Genomic DNA, 18,946 nt, shown 5'->3' with positions numbered 1-18,946 from the left:
TTTAACCACCAGAAAAAAGGGCTTTTTTATCAGAATCTTGGCACATTTTTCACCTGAGTGTCCTCTGTGTAATCCAATGATTTTGGATTTTTCTTTTCTAAGGAAAGCAAAAATGCTTTAATAGCCTTCAAAAATGATTAGGCTTTTCTCATAGTTACCAGCATTTTCTTTGAAGCTTTACTGCCGAGAAGCTGTCAATATTTTATAATGTTCCCATCAAATTTGAAACTTCCACTGCCAAGCTGAAGTGAAGGATATCAACTTGAGTTATGCTTAATTGTTTCAGTGAACCAATTTTGTGAAGTGCCTTCTGTTTTAGCACTTTAAGTTTCTCACACTGACTTCTGACATTCCACTTTCCTAGATGATAGGAAAGGTCTGTTTGTAGTTTGTATTAAAGTGTGCCAATACTTGTATATTAACAAGATTTTTTTAATAAAATTTTACAAAGAAAGCCTGTGTGACCTTCAATTCTTGGAATCTCTTCATCATCCGTTATGCATTACAGCTGTGATAACAGACTTGTGGCAGCATCCACATTTGCTGGTTCCTCTTCTGAAGGTGTAGTAACCTTATAAAAGAAAAGTTTCAGTTTAAAATACAGATCAATTCAGTTTTATGTTTGGGGAAGGAAAAAAAAGGAAAAAAATAAAATACAGCCAATGATTTATGCTGCAAGTGAATGACAAATGATTTATGCTGCAAGTGAATGACAAAGTGTCACATCAGTAATGTGCATAGCCCAGGTGAAAGAGGCACACCTTTTAGTTCAGGGAATACTTAGGACAGCACAATTTTGAAACAGAGATGAAAAATACTATTTCTTTACACCCCAAATGGTCACACTGAATGTTATGTCATGTACAGCCCTACTAGTGCAGAAGTAGTGGGACAGTCCAAGATCCCAGCCATGCGCAATAGCAAACTACAGCCTTGCTTGGCCTCGTGCTGTGCCAGCAGCACTATCACGTGTGCTTCCTTTCTTCTTCAGCCTCACCCTGGGGTATTTGGCAGTTGTTCTGTTGCTCCCAGCAACACAAAAACTTGATGACCCCAGGCACAGTACTCAGTCTTGTCCAGTTCCCTCTACTTCCCCACCAGCCAGGGTGGGTTCGCCTGTATAATCCCGTTTGTCCCCCTAACATAATAGTTATAGGGCACTTGACAATGCCAGCCAGATTTCAGCATTTCCCTGCAACTGAAGTTAATAAAGCTGGCTTTGTCATTTTAAGACAAGACTACAAGAATTGCCTGCAGCCTTTGTGTCAGAATGTAATGCTTTAAAAATGCACATCCCTTTCACTTCCCTCCTCAGATTCTCACAAAGAGAAATTACCTGCTGGTTCTTTGGAGGTTCTGCTGCAGTACCTTTCGATAGTTGCCGTACTTCTTTCTGAATTTCAGCAAAAGCTTTATTTATCTTGCTCACTTTGTCAGCGTTTGCAATGTTTATCTGCAGGGAGAAAAAAAACAGCACACATTGGTGTTCTAAACTGAAATTGCACTGGCATCATTTTTGTACAACTGTTAACTAGCTAATGTTATATGCATATCTTACAACATTACAGTAGGAATGTTTTCATACTAGAATTTTGGTTGTCAGTTATATTGCTGAGTCATGTACAAATGTTGGAATAAATACAGAATTATGAAAGTTGTCAGACTTGCTGTGTTGGGAAAGGAGCTCACACCAACCCACCGCACTCTGGGCAGGATCTTGGCCATACAACAGCACTTCACACTGCACCTGGCCCAGAAGCATGCCACACATCCCAAACTGCAGGCTGTCTCCTGCTATTCCAAAGGCTTTCATTCACATCTCAGCAATTTACATAGGCAGAATCAAACTGTGCACTGTTACACATATTTATGCCTTTTGCCTTCAGAGCTGCTGTAATTTCAGACATTAACAATAATTCCATTCATTCCTGAGACAGCGGCCAGGAGGACCAGCAGTAAGAAAGTGGGGGCACGAGGCCAATAAAACAATCTATTTAGATTAGAGGATAATTGATAATAAACTATAGGTTGACTCAAGAAATACAGGTTCAGCTCCTTGTTCAAATTAGAGTATATGGGGCTGTGGGCAATTCAATTTGCTTAGACCTTCTGTTTTCCATGAGAGCCTGTTGGCAGCTCCCAGCTTCAGCAGTGCCGAAAGTGTCAGTTTGTGTTCCAAATACCCTTTGCACTCAGGCAGGAACTGCTCTGCAGAACGAGGCTCTGCAGCTGGGATGTGTGTCTGCATCAAAAGATGTTTGAATAGTTACTATGGAGTCTCACTGAGGAACAAACCCATTTAAACACATTTTTTTGAGCATTTTTACAGTAGTACTTAAAGATATGTAAATCCCCAAAGGCTTAATGAATTAAAGAATACAGCTTCAAACACACAGAATAAAATTTTACTCCTAATAAGCTGCTGGGTTCTCATGAAGATGCTTTTAAGCCTGTTCCTCCTTTTATTATACAGAGCCCTTTAGACTAAGTGCAGATTTCACGCCAGCAACGTGAAATTGTTTCGTGGCTCCCTGTTTATTTCCACAGTTTGTTGTGTTCCTGTCTGTCAGCCAGATTAACCTGTCAGGTGGCTTTCTCTTGCAGAATAAGATCTCAAAGGGCCTTTTTTAGGAGCTGCCACTTCCTTCTGCATAGCAGGCCAAGCGGTGTGCAGTGAGGGGCAGCGCCTCAATTCCGTCATTGTAAAAAGTTTTCCTTATATCCAGTCTGAATCTCCTCTCTTTTAGCTGGAACCCATTTCCTCTTGTCCTACCACTACAGATCCGCTAAAGAGCCTGTCCCCTTCTTTCCTGTAGCTCCCATTTAGATACTGACAGGCCGCTCTCAGGTCACCTCACAGCCTTCTCTTCTCCAGGCTGAGCAGCGCCAGCTCTCTCAGCCTGTCCTTACAGAAGAGATGTTCCCTCCGTGGATAATTTCTACGGCCCTCCGGACACGCTCTAGCAGGCCCACCTCTCTCCTGCGCCAAGCTCTCCCCGCCCGGACGCAGCACTCCGGCCGCTCTCCCATCGCAGCGCAGCCCGCAGATCACCTCGCCCCGCTGCCCGCGCGGCTTTTGATGCAGCCCAGGAGAACCGCGGCCGCGACCTCAGCACGCGCAAACCCGCAGCCCCGGGGAAACCGCGGAGCGGCTCAGCCCCGCCGGCTCCCGCTCACCTTTCTCAGCCCGGAGGTGACGGGCCGCGCGCGGCCCTTCCCGCGGGCCTTCCCGGCGGCAGCGCCGCGGGCGATAGCGAAAACGTTGGCCGCCTTCGCCGCCTTCCGCGCCCGGCTCTTCCCCATGGCCGCCGCCGCGAGCAGCCGGCGCGCGCCTGACGTCATGACTGAGCGCCGGGGGAAGCCCTGACGTCACCGGCCCGGGATTCCCCTCCGCGGGGCAGCCGTTCGCAGCGCGTGGGATGTTGAGGGCGGGCGGCGGCGCCGGGCCGGGCGGGGGGAGCAGCAGCGCACGGCGACAGCCCCTCGGCACGCAGCTGGAACACACAGAAGCGTTTCCGCGTGTGCTGCGCGGGGCCGCATCCCGCTGGGGGCCGCCGGGCGATGGGGCACTGGGAGCCGCCCCGCCGGGCTGTGGGGGTTGGGGTGGCCCCGAGGGGCCGCGCCGCGGGGCAGGGCCGGGCCGGGCGGGCCGCTTATCGCGGCGGGGCGTCGCCGCACGGCGCCTTCAAAGCGGGCGGAGGGGCCGGCGGGGCCGCTTCTCGCGTCTCGCGTCTCGCGTCTAGTCCCATCGCGTCGCGTCGCGTCCCGAAGCCGGAGCCATGCTGCACTGGGGATACGACGAGCACAACGGTACGGGCGTCGGGGCCGGGGACGGAGGCTGCTGTCGGAGCTGTCCGGAGCTGCCCGGGGAAGGGGCGGCCCGGCGAGGCGCGGAGCTGCGAATCCGGCTCTGCCCCTGTCCCCGCGGCGCGATCCGGGCGCGTCCCTGTGCGGGGTTCCCTGTGTTGCATCGCGGTGCGGGCGGTGCCGGCGCTGTCTCTGGCTCCGGCCGTGTCCCGTTCTGCTGCGCGATGCCGGGATCGGGGTTTGTCGTTTCACGCCCACGGGGAGATGCTTTGGGGTCTGGGTTGTTTCGTGCTTCCCTTCATCTCAGCGATCTTGGAATCGCCGAGGTGCTCCCAGCGGAAAGCTCAATGCCGCTGCTCTGCTTTGATCCGTAACTCGTGCAGACGCTGCTCTTGTGCTGTGTGCTCCAGTGCATGCAGATGGGAATGGGAGAGCTCCTGGACCCGGCTGGAAACACACAAATAGCACAGCTTGTATCGTGTTAGTGCACAGGGCAATAAGGCACTGTGACAGCAAAAAGAAGAAATATATATTGACATGAATTTATGGCATGGAGCTGCCATGACTCCATGGGTGGGGGTTAGGGACAAGTTCTATACCAGAGGGTGGCGGGCATGGAACAGGCTGCCCAGGGCAGTGGGCATGGCCTGAGTGCCGAAGTTCAGGGAGCATTTGGACACTGCTCTCAGGCCTTTTCGGATGGTTCTGTGTGGAACCGGGCGTTGTACTCAGTGATCCTTGTGGCTTCCGTCCAACTCGGGGTGTTTTGTAAATCTGATTCTATGTGCTAGTGCACACAGCAGTGGTACTGCTCAGAGCTTCCCTTTGTGGTGTTTTTGTTCCCTCTCCACTGGAGTGGATGCGCCATTCCCAAAGAACTGGGTGGCAGTGAACAGCTACAGTGCCACAGCAATTGAGTGCTGTCTGCTGCTGTGTGCTCTCCCCATCCCCATTAGAAGCTGATGACTCTTGTTTTTTTCATGTGTTTCTCCCTGTGTTTTCCAAGGACGCTGCAAACTTCACTTGCAGGGCACAGATAAGCAGTCCCTGTCCCTCTCTTATCCTGGCCCTCCTTCTGGCTTCTAGGAAGAGGAGGGCACCAGAATTTCTATCGGGCTGGTCCTGGACCCTCCTGAGGCCACTTTCTCCCCCAAGCCCTGTTTACTGGCTGATAACATGTTTGGGTGGAGTTTGGCTCCCCACTCTTTTTCAGCTCCTGGCCACTGTGAGGTGGGCTGTATACCAGCACCCCATCGCCTGCCCCTCAAACCCACAAGAGAATAAAGGAGAGAGGTTGGGTGTCCTACACCTGACTGCCCTTCCCTAGCATCAGCTCTATTTCTTAACTCTTTCCATGTATTTCTTGCATTAGTTTTGCCAGTTGTTCAACTGAACAGTGGAAGCATGAGATTGCTGTGCCTCTTGCACCATATTTTTTGCCTGCATGGCCCTGAATAGCTTCTCTAAAACTGAGATCTGCTTTTGCTACTCGGGAGGTAGCAGCAGAGTGAAGTTAATTAAATTTGATGCAGTTGTATATTAAAGTTGACTTCCTGAAGAGTGGGGGAACTGTCTGCATTCACTCTGACCTCAGCATTTGTTACTTGCAGGGATAAAAGCCCTGTTTCTTTTTTAACTGGGGAAAAACTCGTTTGCCCCTTAGCAATAAGTGCTGCTTAAATCACTTTGTGCATAAACCATCAAATATTACAGATCCCTGTCTGCGTTTATGGTGTATCTACGTACAAGGCTGACTGGTATGCAGAGAATGAAACCTTCCTCACTGCTTTGATGCACATATTTCTGAAATGCTAAGAGGCACTATTTTATTTCCATGCAAACCTTGGCCTTTGTTTCCTTGCCGTTCTCCTTACCTCATGGTTCTAGCAGTGCTTACACAGAGGCGTAACGCTGAGATCTTGGGCACTGGCTGCAGTGCAGGGCAGAAATTCCAACTTTAGTTAGGACACCAAGTGAGAACCCACTGCCTTAAGTTTACACCTTGCTTGATGTGGAATTAATTATGTGGAAAGTATTATATATACTGTGCTTTTTTGCAGACATGTCACTGGGTCTCTTCCAACCCTTACACTGAGGTGTTCCGTAAAGAAAAAGGGATGTGATAGTTTTGATATCTGTAGTAAAAAAACAGCACTGCATTTTGCCCATTATTAATTTTGCCCATTATGAATTTTCAATTGTTTTAAGTAGAGCTAATATTATAGGAAATGAATATGTAACTGGATGACTTGCAAGCATTTTGTGTTTTCACCTGTACATATGGTATATTTATGCAAGCATAGAGGCTCACTGCAACCAAACCACATCCCAGAATGTGTCTGCCATCATATTGAAATGGAGACATGTAATCCAGGTCTGAATTTAGATGAAATTTCAGTGCTGAAGTTCCCACTGGTTTAAGTCTGGTTGTTTGACATGCATTTGAGTGTCGTGTCTGTGGACTTACAGATACAATGACATATTTTCCTGCAGTCATACAAAATGCTTGCTTTGGGATGGGGTCAGTAGAAATGAGCTGAGCCAGTTTTCCCAGTGTTACAGGAGTTGGATTGCAGTAGGATTGCTGGTAGATGTTCTAGTAAGGAATATCACTCAATAAAACAAGGTGATATAAAAGAAGTTTAAATCTCTTTTCACTTTCCTGCATATGTAAGGACAGATTTCTGGCAATCTTGTGTTACTGGCAGGTGAAAATGTGGCTTTGGTCACCCGAGCCAAGGACAAACACCAAGGCAGGTGCAATGACTGAAGTTTATTGCTGAATAATTGTCTAATGTTAGAGTCACATACCTAGGTCTTCTTTTTGTCCCGTGTTTATTATTTATGAATGCAAATCACTCATTATTTACTGTACAGTACCTATAGTTATTGCTGAGATAGAGCAGCAAGTCCAAGTAGTTAAATATATTTTACTTCAGTATATCCTAAGTATTAAAATTAAGTAGCAATATGCTTTTCCTAAGTATCCTAAAATGAAGCACCAGGTATGATTCATAGAGTAAATGCTTCTTCAATGACTAGAACTGTGCAGTGCATGTCTAACTGCAAGGTACTAGCATCCAAGCACAACTAAAACTATGTTGTTTGCTAAACTGTAGTAAATCAACATATTGAATGGTTTTGACCACCGTTTGTGAAATGAGAAGAATTAAGTTTACACAGCTTTGTATTTCAAATGAGCAGCGTTTTGCCTAATGGGTTAATTAAGTCATTAGCAAAATTACTTTGTAACAAAGTCAAGACCAAAGGCCTTTGTTCTTCTTGAAGCCTAAGCCTTGGCTGCTCTGTGCAAGAGACCCCTCAGCTCTCACATCCCCTGCTCGGGGCAGTGAGCCCAGGTGGGAGCCAGCTCTGCTTCCCAATTCACTGCTGCATGCCGGGACTATCCCAGCACCTGCAGATTTCTGAGCTATGTTCACTACTGTTGAAGTCCAGGACAGAAAACTATCTGACTCCTTTTGATGTGAGGCTATTAATCATAGTGTACTACAACCTAAGCTTTTCTTTGCCCTTTTGTTTATTGAAGTACTGAGACGTACAGAGAGATTCAAAATTGGATTGATTTTTGGGATGAGATCAGTTACCTTTCACATAGGGATTAATGATTTCTGGTTGTACAGATTTTACAAGCTGAGTTTCTGGTGCTTGTATTTAAGTTTCTGTAATATCTGTTCTTTCTTAGTTAAGTGGATTATTATGCTTCTCACCCATGCTAAGCCTCAGGGAAAAAACAAGTGCTATGCTCTTTATAATACTGATAGATCATTAGCACTGCACATGGCCTTTCAGTATCTAGAAGGGGGTTATAAGAAAGAAGGGAACAGACTTGTTAGCAGAGTCTATTGTGATAGGACAAGGGGAAATGGTTTCAAACTAAAAGAGGGAAAATTTGGATTGGATATAAGAAGGAAGTTTTTTACAATAAGGGTGGTGAAGCATTGGAACAGGTTTGCCCAAGGAGGTGGTGGAACCCCATTCCTGCAGACATTAAGCAAGGTATGTGAATGGATCCCAAGAGCTGCTATTGTGACACAGAGCAACAAAAGTAACTGAATATTTTGATCTGGGTTTTTCTGTTGAACTCATTTAGAATTTAAAATAATGCAAGCAAGAAAAATTCAGGCTTATCGTTCTTTTGGCTTATGAAGCTTCTCCAATACTTCACAGGGCCTGCCCACTGGAAGGAGGTTTTTCCTGTCGCTAATGGAGACCGGCAGTCACCAATTGACATCAAAACTGAGGAAACCAAGTATGACCCCTCTCTCCGTCCTCTAAATCCCAATTATGATCCAGCTTCTGCTAAAATCATCCTGAACAATGGGCACTCCACCAGCGTTGAGTTTGATGACACTGTGAACAAATCAGGTTTGTTCCTTTCCTATTGCATTGTTTTCTTCCCCCATTTCCTGAATGGAGCGCAGTCTGGCCATATCTCTCAGCCAGATGTGACCTCCTCAAACCAGTAAGGCTCTGCTCCTCTGGGTGAGATTCCCATTCCCCTGTCTTTCAGTCTGTTGGGATGTGGAGTCATATTCCCAGAGGAGTTTTAGATTGTGTTTCTTGGGAAGCACTAGGATTCCTTCTTTGCACATAGAAGTTGATGTGCCCCAACCAACTCGATAGTGCCAGCAGCCCAGTTTGAACCATAATTGTGAAAAATTTTGCAGATCCTACTCTTTCACTGTGGATTAATCCTTTGAGTCTCATTACAGGTTTATTCCAACCAAATTACTCAAATCTCATACCTGATTTTAGTTGCAGGTTTGACTGTACATCCTTTTCCTTTTTATGACCCATGCTTGGACTTCTTATGTTAGGAAAGAACCAACGCAGAACAAGTGAAAAACATCCCAAGGGATCTCTTTTCTTCTCTGAAAAGTGTCATTGTTCTGGTCTTTTACAGGGCTGTGTAGTTTCCCTTTTTGCAAGCAATAATTCTTATTTAGAAGTTCTCTGATTTAGTGCAGTCCTTGTAATGTTAATACCTGCATCATTAGAGGCTTTTCTTGGATGGCAGACTTGCTACCACCCCTCCTCTGAAACTGTAGGATTGTAGTTTCTTGAAGCAGTAAAATCCTCATGTGGATGTGTGAGGCTTAGCTGAGGATGAAAGCCAGAGGGGGACTAATAAGTGATCACCCTGTCCCTCAATACGAGGACTTGTTGGCTGATAGTGGCAACAGTGACAGACAGAGGTGGAAGCAACATTCTGCTTGGTTTCCTGAACAGTCTTAGTCTGACTGAAATCTTCTGTCAGTCTGTGCAACACCGGATATTGCCTGAAAGCCACCAGCTGGCTGGCAGAGATCTGGTCTGGCCTTGTGTTTCAGAGGCCACCAGACTTCCCTGGATTAATCTCTGCTTCAGGTCTAGTAGGTGTGGGTGAATTAAAGCACATCTCTTACAAAAACATTCAATCATCTGCCTTCAAAATTTCCAGTGACAGCAAATCTTCCACTGCCCTTGGTTGTTCTAGTTGATTACTCTCATGGTTAAAAAGTCAAGATCACAAATTATTTCTGGTGTGAGTCAGAACAGCTCAGTGTTTAAATTTATTTTCTTTAAGTAATAAATTAAAAAAGAAGTACGCCAGTAGCCTCTTTTACTTTTTAACTTTACCCGTGAAGTGATAAGACTTCAACACATATTTCTGCAGGCTTACACTGGTGGGAAAGCAGGGGTAATATGATTCTCTTCCTACTGCTTTCCTCAGGCCATAAATCCAAGGATACAACAAAGCATTGGCAGCTGTTGATTAGATAATTCACAAGCTTAATCCTCAGTCACTTTCAGAATTCTGTCTTCTATGTATGAAATACATAGAATACAATTCTTCAGTCATACATGTGCAGCTTTACATTTCAGCCATTTTCACACATTGCTTATAAAAAATTCAGATCTTTCTGCATCTGTAAACTGACTTTTTCACTATTTTACCTGGTATTTGTTACTGATAAACCATCAGTAGTAATGTTTTTGTTTTCTTTCAGATCGTTGATCAGAAAAAGTATTGAATTCTGAGTAATTTTTTGCTTTGTGGCTGTTTGAATGGAAGATTTTTGCCATCACTGTATGATGTGACACAAATACATCATCAGGCCATTTTCCACGTTTTTCGGAAGTATTTAATCGAGTGTTGATGCATTTCTGTGCAGTTGTTTTTCCTCCGCCAGTATAACACTGATCTTTACACATTTTCAGGTTTGTTTGCCAACAAGTTCTCAGTCCTCAAAAGAAGGAATTTGTTTTAGCAGTGCCACTACCCTTATCCCCTTTGGTCACTAGGTTTATAGGCTCTGTAAAAGTAAGTTCTTGAGTTGAAGTTTTAAGAACAAACATTTTTGCCCACAGATAAACAGTTCCAGTTCCTTCCCACTCTCCAGGCTACTTGTGTTAGCATATAGGCAAGCTAATAAATTCTTCTCTTACAATTACCTGGTGGCATTTTACCCCCGACAAGGTTTATCTTTTGGATTAAAACTGGAAAAAGAAATAAGTGGCTGTTGTCCTTCCCAGTGCTCTTAATTTAAAAAATATCTCCTTGAAGCTTCCATCTTGTGTTTTTAAAATCTCTACAATGAGCCAGTAAAACATCTCAGACCAATCCCCATACCCTCCAAGGAAACATGGATGGAGCAGAGAGAGAGAGTGGAGTGATTTGCTCTGCAGTGAGTAGAGTTTTTTTGAATGTGATTTGTGTTCAAGTGTCCGTGCAGACTTGGGTCCACCCAACTGCTCAGAAAAACACGAATGCTTTACAGAAGGTAAACAGTGGAAGTCCATCCATATTGGTGTTCAGCTGAACGAAATGGCAAATTAAATGTCAGTAATATTGCACTTGTACAATGTGTATCTAGTTGTGTTAGCATCTGCTCCTTCCAGTTTCTCAGACTTCTGTCAACTGTAATTGGATCTGGCTGCAAAAGAAGGAAAGAGCCTTGAAATTTTTTTGTGATCCACCTACTTTCCTCTGAACTTCAAACAGGAGAAAAAAATCTATTCATATTTTATTTTTCTGATCCTCCCCTTTACTCATAAAATCTATTTTATGCTTAATTTCTCAGTTATTCTTTCAAATACATTCAAGACAGGACACTACTTGCCAAACAGAAACACTTCTCCATTTTTCCATCTTCTGAGAAATATCCGAGCCCTAGCAAGACACACCTGATGATAACCTGGTGGTAACCCTTCAGTGGGCCGTAACCCACTAATCTGTACATCAACACAGTTTTGATAGTCACATTTTGGACAAACAAGGATTCCTTTATAACACAGCAAAGAAAGGAGAACCCATATAAAAGCTTTTGAGAAGAAGTAGCATAATGCCCAGAAACTGAATCTTTAAGTTGAAGCAAGTTTAAACTCACACCAATAGCCTCAAGAGCTCCAGTTCCTTCACTTAAGCCCTCTCCTGTGTTTGGGTTTGTAGTGCTGACCGGGGGGCCGCTCTGTGGGACCTACAGGCTGCGCCAGATCCACTTCCACTGGGGTTCCAACGACGAGGCTGGCTCTGAGCACGCTGTGGATGGGATGAAGTATGCAGCAGAGGTAAGGCTTGGCGTAGAATCATTCGTTCCTCTGAACCTGTGACTAGCATTCTATTTTGAGAATAATTTTGCCCCTCAACTCCCACTTTTCCTTCTCCCTTCATTATATCAAAAGACAAGCAGTCTTCCTGAAGTGTTTCGTGCTTGATCCATTCTAAAAGGAGAAGCTGTTTGATTGAGAACTGCACCCTAAGGTCTATGTCAGGCAGCTCTGGCCTGGCATTGTCACAGGGGACAGGTGCACTGGCTGCTCTGGCATGGAGAGCCCTCTCCTGCTCTGTCTTCTTCGATCTGTTGGAGTAATCCACCATAGAGAGTGCTCAGTCCAACAGTGACTGATTCCTCTTTGCAAATGGAAGTAATGTGGAGTGTTTTGATGAGACTGAGATCTATATCAGCAATAGTTCAGAGAGTGAAGAGTTTTCTGGGGTTGAAAAGAAGTAAACTGTATAAATGCTAGTGGAAAAATAAAAGTCTTGTTATACTAAAGAAGAAAAAAATGTTGAAATGTGTGCACGGTGCTGTTATCAGATATTGCTGGAAATGCTTTAAGAGACAGTGGTCAGAAAAAAAAAATCATTTTTCTAACACTAATGGGGAAAAGTGACATTTGCAGTGTTTAAAGGCTTATGTTTTCCACAGGAACCAGGTGGGATGGAATATAAAGAATTAATAGAGGTGCTTTAAAACCATTCAGTGCCAAAACAAAATTTCTAGCTGAGAAAATATAAATGTGTATCCCATCTAAGAAACCAAATGGAAGGAGAAAATATCTGAATTTCTAGCCAGTCTAAAAAGCTTTCCGTTGCCTGTTGGTTGGGTAACCCTCCACAAGAAGCTCTCTAGATGTCATTTTGGCTATGAGATAAGAAACCCAGAATTCAGACCAAGGCTTCTGAGCACTGCTTACTCAAAAGAAAATACATCAAAAGGAGAAATGAAGATGATTTCAGTGCTCATGTCCATGAGGAAGATGTGAAAGATTTCAAGAAAAAGCATCAACTGTGTTGAAGAAAGAAGTAGTGTACAGGTAAAAAAGAGTGGAAGGCTCAGCCCCCTAACTCTACAGGAAAGCAGAAGACATCCACAACTCCATTCTTTGTGGCAACATATGGTCAGATCAAGGTCTCCTCACAAGCTGCAATGACACAGTGGTGGTAAGACGGTATATATTCCTTAAAAGAGAAGTCACAAGCCTTTGAGACGGGGGCTGTACCAAAAGTGTTTCCCAGCACTGTTTGTTTGGGAGTTTTGATTTTTTGGGGGTTGGTTTGGGGTTCTTCTGGCAAAATTCTGATGGAGTCTTATTTAGTTGTGAGAATTTTGCTTTTTGTCCTTTGTTGTTTTTTTCTTTTTTAAAATCCACAATAAAAGTCAATTCCGACTGAGAGTTTCTGTTTCCTTTTTGTGTATGTAAAAATGTAATTGTTTAAAAATTGTTCGACGTAGCTGCTTTGAACTTCTAATTGTGAGTGGTGCAGGCACAATGAGCTGCAGGATACTTGTTCACCTCAGAGTGGTTTGATGGACTCTGTTCTCCACTTGGTTTAATTAATAGCACTTGTAAGCAACTTTCCTTCAAGGATTCTGAAACTGTGAGCCAGCAAATCTTTCATCGTGAGCATGTGTGTTATTATTGATTTCAGTAGAATTCCTTGCTGAAGGTTATGTTTCAGCCATTTAGAACCCAAGTACTCAGCAAATGTTAATTATATCCTGTAACAACTAGTAACAGCTCTGCATTACAGATACAGAAAATTGAAGCTCATAGAAGTTAGGCAATTAATGAGGTGTAGAGTCAAAGTCTTCACTTCACTAGATCTGTATTTCAACTATGTTGAAATTGTTGTTGTGCTGCTTCTCATATAAATCCTTTAAAGTGAGTTCCAGCTTTCCCAAACTGTTCTTGTACTGGAGATCTTAACATTTCAAAGAGATGCCCCCTTTTCAGGAGCTCACCCCTGTTTAAGTCATTCAGTGAGGCTGTTTTTCAGCACTCCTATGGAGTCAAGTGCAAAATCTAAGAAGATGCTCACCAATTTTAGAAAAGGCAATTCCTTGCCCTGCTTCTGAGCCTCTCTTATCTGAAAATTGTGGCAGATAAGATGCAGTAATCCACTGAGGATCTGTGGGAGGAATTAACATTTGTGAGGTACTTGGTCCTGAGTGCAGTATGTGTTCTCTCTGCAGTTTGGCAGTCAGACCTTTGCTCAGTGTGGGTGTTCTGGGGAACCAGGAGCTCCCACTGCTGAGCCTGGGCAGGATTTAGAGATCCTGGCTTAGCAGGAGGAACTGAAGCGGTACGGGGGCTTTTCCTGTCTTCAGGAGGCAGATAGCAAGGAGTCCTCACCCTTGTGGGTGTCTTCAAGTTCTTAAGCAACTACCATAAGACAGTTGCAGAATAGTACCTGTTGGAAATTCAAATGCTCAAACCTGAGATAATCAAGCTACTTTTAAGTTCCTAATACTAGTAATCATAGAAAATGACCTTTGGAATGCATCAAAGATGAAATTCTGATATTCAGCTTAACAGGGGATAAGAGGTTACTGCAAGTTTAACATGTTCCTCTGCCCATTTTCTGCTTGCGGCTGATTTACTGAAAGCTTGATTAGGAAAAAAAGAAACAAAGAACTAATGACATCCCAATGATTTTCAATCACTCATTAAAATCAGCTATACCCAAAGCTTTAGCTTTAGTTACATAACCAGGGGATATCTTGTCTTAGCCTTGAAATCTGGGACTTGGGAGTGGTTTGCTAGGCACTGTACTATGCTGATTACTGCTAGGTAATGCCAGCCACTGGCAATGCTTGCTGCAATTTGTGAGAGCTGTGTGTTTGGCAATTTCAATAAATATTGTGGTGAGAAAAGTGTCTTTGAATGCTAATAAGTGAAGTAGAATAATGTTACCAGTAAATTTCTAGTATTAATTTGTGACTCTTCCAGTTCAGCAAGAGTTGATGCTGTCTGTGCCTTTTGCTTTTCAGCTTCATGTAGTTCACTGGAATGCTGAAAAATATTCCAGTTTTGTCGAGGCAGCTCGTCAGTCAGATGGATTGGCAGTCATGGCTGTGTTTCTGAAGGTAAGCCCCCGCCAAAATATCTGCATTATGAACCCAAAGTTATTAACAGTGATGGTGTAAAAGTGATGCTTGTGCTACAAGAGCTCTCACTTTCCATTTCACGTTATAATGACTCAGGAAGTTTCACTGTCTTTCTTAGCACGTGTAAGTCACTTACTGTCACCTAACAAAAGCTGTATGAAGCAGATTCAGTATGTGTTTGCTTTCTGATTTTTATCTTTTTTGACATATTTTCTCCAGAGCACAACTATTGCATTTTTCTTTCTCTTGTTTAATAGATTGGTGAATGCAACCCTCAGCTGAAGAAGATCACCGACCGCCTGGACACCATCAGAATCAAGGTGAACAAATATTTCTAAAAGACTCCAGATATCAGTGGCTGCTTTCATTGTTTTGTTTCTGGTAACCTGGCTGCTACTCCTCTTACCTTCATGGTCCCTGCTGTGCATGTCCAGGATGCTGCCAGCCTGTGTCATGATGGAACAAGCCTTGCCTCCTTTGACATGATTTGCTTTTAAATAATACTGCATGTAAATAGATGAATAATTTAATAGATATAAAGCACCAATGCACTTGTAAGAAGCAATTTCTTTTTATTTCTTATGACCACAACGTACTTCTTTTTAATTTTCAGGGTAAGAGAGCGTTATTCACCAACTTTGATCCTAGTTGCCTGCTTCCCAAATCCCTGGACTACTGGACTTACTTTGGCTCTCTCACTGTTCCACCTCTTCTTGAAAGTGTCATCTGGATTGTCCTGAGAGAGCCCATAAATGTTTGTTCTGAACAGGTATATCTTGATTTTTCACTACTGTAGAAATAAGGCTTTTGTAAGGCTTCAGTGGTAAATGCCACCAAAAAGGATAAATTTTTGCAGACTCTGACACTGCATACCTCATGAAATTAAACTATATATATATATATATATACATATATATAACATATATATGTATATATAGTTATATATATATATACATATATATATATGTATATGTATATTATATTATATATATATATGCATACAAAAAAATTAGTCTACTTCCATGGCATTAAATTAAGCTTCACACTATATATTCACGTTGCAACAGTGACACCCAGTGGGCTGATCATTTGGTATGTAGAGTTTTTTTACAGCAGAGACCAAAGTGAATCAGATCAATACTGGAAGTTTGTAAGTACGCCACTTATGATATGTTATTAATACTGTAAATCTCAAGATCTTTACACCAAAGCATTTATCTAATTCATGGCTGGTGTACTTCAAATACTTCAGTAAGATTTGATACACTGGGCCACATGATCAGCAGAAGTGATGGCTACAGTCTTTGCACAAGGCCTTAGAATAGTTCACAGAATGGGATGTTTCTTAAGTGACCTCAAATTCTGTTTTTAACTGATTCTGAATCGTGTATTCTCTCTGTGCTTCTATTTTTCTCATCTCTATCTCCTCACTCCTTCAAGTACGTTCTTGCAGGACTCATTGCAACGCAATCTAAGACTGAAAATTTGCATTAAGATATGAATTTCCCAAAGACCATCCATTGTTCAGGTCAAAAAGTTCTCACCTGGGCTAATTTATAGTTAATATATCCTAAAATGTGAGACGTATGAAAACACCCATGTGTAACAGGTTCAGAGGATGAAGCATTGGAAAGGATGCAAAATACAGTGATTCTTTAATATTTTGCACTCTATATGTATTTGCAATCTTATATATTAAAGTACAAATATGCTGTTTCAGATAAATGTAAGCACACACAAAGTTAAAAATGCAGTTCATATCATCACTGATACTGTTTGACCAATTTTACTTCTCAAATGGGACTGTTTTGGGGACTATGCAGTTTACTGCCCACTTATAAATATTATAAGTATTATAAATATTATAAATATTAGCTGTGGAGTGGAGTAAAAAAAGATAGCAGTGGCATTTTTTGCTCTTAATGAAATTAAGGTACCAAGTGCTCTACAACTCAATGCAATATGAAGATGAGATGACTTTTGTACGATCCTACACTTGGTAACCTAGAAAGGAAGTAAGTTGGTACATAGAAACAAGAAATGTTGGAAATATTAGAAATTAGGCCAAGTATGAAACTTCAGATCTGAATTAGATATTTAGTATTTACCACGTGGTTTTTCATTAGTGTGAGTGCGAGGGTTTCCTGCTGAACGCTCTGTGTCTCTCGATTGCAGCTCGCCCAGTTCCGCAGCCTCCTGAGCACAGCTGAGGACGAGGTGGCCTGCTGCCTGCTGCGGAACTACCGCCCTCCACAGCCTCTGAAGGGCCGAGAAGTCAGAAGGAATTAAAGATGTAAAGCAACAACAGGCCACCTCTGACACCAGAGGCCCAATTGTCGTTGCTAATATACTTTGTGATTTTATTTTTATTTTTTGGTGAGTTGTTCTAACAAACAGGTGTTTAATTACTGGTTAACTATGCAGTCATTTCTCCCAGACAGAAACGTCCTGAGCTTTGGCAGTTCCATCACTGATGTTAACAGGTCAATGTGTTTGTGTGCGCTGCTGTGGGAGCATTGAGATGTTTGTGTTACATGCACAGAGTGTTATCAGAAGGATTTGGTGCGGTGAAGGAGTTGTCCAGAAATTGTCATCAAATTACTGGACAGGATCCCTGGTATTAATGGCAGTACAGGATGTTCTGAAATTATTCTTCAGGTCTTTAACGTACCATTGAACTTAGTAAAGATTCTGTATATGTTGGATCACATCAGGTGGATTAGGGATTCCTGAGTTCTGCTGTAGAGGTGATGAAATTGTCCCGCACCTTGAAAACTGCACAGTCACAAAGAGATCTGTGAGTTCATGCCTAAATTCAGTCTGCTGCATCTGGTGAACAATAAGGATGGAATACCACGTCCATGTAGCACCAGAATCCTACCACATAAAATAGTCTTCAAGAGGCAGAGACAGCCCTTGCTTTAGACTGGTTCATATAATCCACACAGCATTGCTCAGGAACGGAATATCTCCTAGGTGCATGTTGAAGCTCTCCTGTTGCAGTGACTCCAGTTCATCTACACTTGTATTCAAAGACCAAAGATAGCCCTTAAGCCAAAGAAATCAGAATCAAATCAATATCCAATAAAAGATCAGTTCATGGTAGCAATGTCTTGAAATGCCTGTTTTCAGTGAACTGACCTGAGCCTGTGTTACTCTCAGGAGCTTTTTTTAAAAGAAAATTATTTGAATCTCATTGTTTGTTTTAAGCCAATTTAATTTTTGTTATTTTCAATGATAATGAATTTTCCATAGCATATAGCTTGTATAGGTAGATTACCCTAAAACTGTGAGAACTAGATAGTGAAAACCAGCAGTACTGGAGAGAGGCAACTAAAGATTTCATGAGCAATTGCCTCTGTAGTACCTCTGACCTCATCTTCCACAACTACTCTCTATCAGTTTGTTTTTTCATAGGTTTCATATACTGTGCCTCTTACCTCAACAGGTCTTTTTATCTTAAATGGGCAAATATGAGGGAAATCACAAACAGGATTGTTTTTATATGCCTTCTTTAACTGAATAAAATAGACATAGAGTCATAGATACTTTAGCTTAGTTTGAGACAGGTGTATTTTACTATTTTTTTTATCTTCTCCCCAGAATATAGGTGCTACTGCTGCAAGGCCTCTCAATGCCTTCTGATTGTATTCTAAAGGAATGAACACAAGTAGGCTATGGGATAACTGTAAGGCATTTGGCAGCAGCAGGTACAAATAGTAACCAAAGAGGAAAAACCTGCCGGCACTTTTTGTTTTCTGACACAGGAAGAAGAATGCAGCTGAAAAGACATCAGTCTGCTTCTTTCTGAGTGAGGATGTCTGCAAGGTGTGTGCACAGAGAATGAGAGTGTGTTGTGTGCTTTTGTACCCTTTGTTAGATTTAGTGTTGGATCTGATATATTTTCTGATCATGTAAGTAGCTGCAGAATATGAACAAAATGTTAACAAATCACATGAAACTTATGCAACTTTCTTGCCGAGATGAGAAAGCAGTAAGGCTTCATGTCAGAAACAAAACTTGTACATGTTTTTATGTATTGAAAATAGTGGAGTTGATCCAGTGCTTTGATATTTATGAGGATTTTATCAAAATAAAAAATTGATTTATGGCTGTGTCTTGTATTTTCTATCAAAGTGATGAACGTTTTACAGAGCAATCTGCAGTTTTATTACTGGAGCTCTAAGTTTGGGAAATATTGTCACCCCCCCCCTCTGAAATCCATCAATGGGTAGCCTGGTATTAGGTATCAGGTGGTGAAGTGCTGGAAGAGGTTGCCCAGGGAGGTAGTGGATGCCCCATCCCTGGAGATGTTGAAGACCAAGTTAGTTGGAGCCCTGAGCAACCTGATCGAAGCCTGATGTAGTGGTTTGCAACCCTGCTATGGTTGGGGAGTTGGAACTAGGTGGTCTTTGAGGTCCCTTCCCACCCAAGCCATTCTATGATTCTATTGCCTTTTGTAT

The 18,946-nt window shown here is 42.7% G+C and overlaps 2 protein-coding genes across 3 annotated transcripts; one reads left to right on the top strand and one right to left on the bottom strand.

Annotated features, from left to right (window-relative positions):
• Positions 1-458: 458 nt before the first annotated feature.
• Positions 459-3,559, bottom strand: RBIS (ribosomal biogenesis factor). Its single transcript, XM_048938731.1, has 3 exons — positions 3,178-3,559; positions 1,337-1,453; positions 459-571 (listed from the first exon to the last, which is right to left on the bottom strand). The coding sequence occupies exons 1-3, from the start codon at positions 3,340-3,342 to the stop codon at positions 503-505; spliced, it is 351 nt and encodes a 116-aa protein (XP_048794688.1). The 5' UTR covers positions 3,343-3,559; the 3' UTR covers positions 459-502.
• A 144-nt stretch (positions 3,560-3,703) lies between these two features.
• LOC125690419 (carbonic anhydrase 13-like) lies at positions 3,704-18,594 on the top strand. 2 transcript variants are annotated; one of them, XR_007375664.1, is made up of 8 exons: positions 3,704-3,810; positions 7,996-8,193; positions 11,261-11,379; positions 14,367-14,462; positions 14,741-14,803; positions 15,097-15,252; positions 16,659-16,859; positions 18,087-18,594. XR_007375664.1 is itself a non-coding variant. In XM_048938726.1 (7 exons), exons 1-7 carry the CDS (start codon positions 3,780-3,782, stop codon positions 16,770-16,772), a joined length of 777 nt encoding a protein of 258 aa, XP_048794683.1. In that variant the 5' UTR covers positions 3,704-3,779; the 3' UTR covers positions 16,773-18,594. The 2 variants fall into 2 exon arrangements, 1 of the variants encoding a protein (XP_048794683.1); XM_048938726.1 differs by having other exon boundaries at positions 16,659-18,594.
• Positions 18,595-18,946: the final 352 nt, after the last annotated feature.

The sequence above is a fragment of the Lagopus muta genome, chromosome 3 (genome assembly GCF_023343835.1).
Source record: "Lagopus muta isolate bLagMut1 chromosome 3, bLagMut1 primary, whole genome shotgun sequence".
NCBI lineage: Eukaryota > Metazoa > Chordata > Aves > Galliformes > Phasianidae > Lagopus > Lagopus muta.
This window is presented reverse-complemented; position numbering and strand designations above follow the sequence as displayed.

Coding starts and splice junctions, on each gene's coding strand:
- LOC125690419 (XM_048938726.1), top strand. CDS start 3,780: ATGCTGCACTGGGGATACGACGAGCACAACG. Junction 3,811..7,995: donor GGGATACGACGAGCACAACG/GTACGGGCGTCG, acceptor AATACTTCACAG/GGCCTGCCCACTGGAAGGAG. Junction 11,380..14,366: donor GGATGAAGTATGCAGCAGAG/GTAAGGCTTGGC, acceptor TTTGCTTTTCAG/CTTCATGTAGTTCACTGGAA.
- RBIS (XM_048938731.1), bottom strand. CDS start 3,342: ATGACGTCAGGCGCGCGCCGGCTGCTCGCGGCGGCGGCCATGGGGAAG. Junction 1,454..3,177: donor TCACCTCCGGGCTGAGAAAG/GTGAGCGGGAGC, acceptor TTCTCCCTGCAG/ATAAACATTGCAAACGCTGA. Junction 572..1,336: donor AACCTCCAAAGAACCAGCAG/GTAATTTCTCTT, acceptor TTCTTTTATAAG/GTTACTACACCTTCAGAAGA.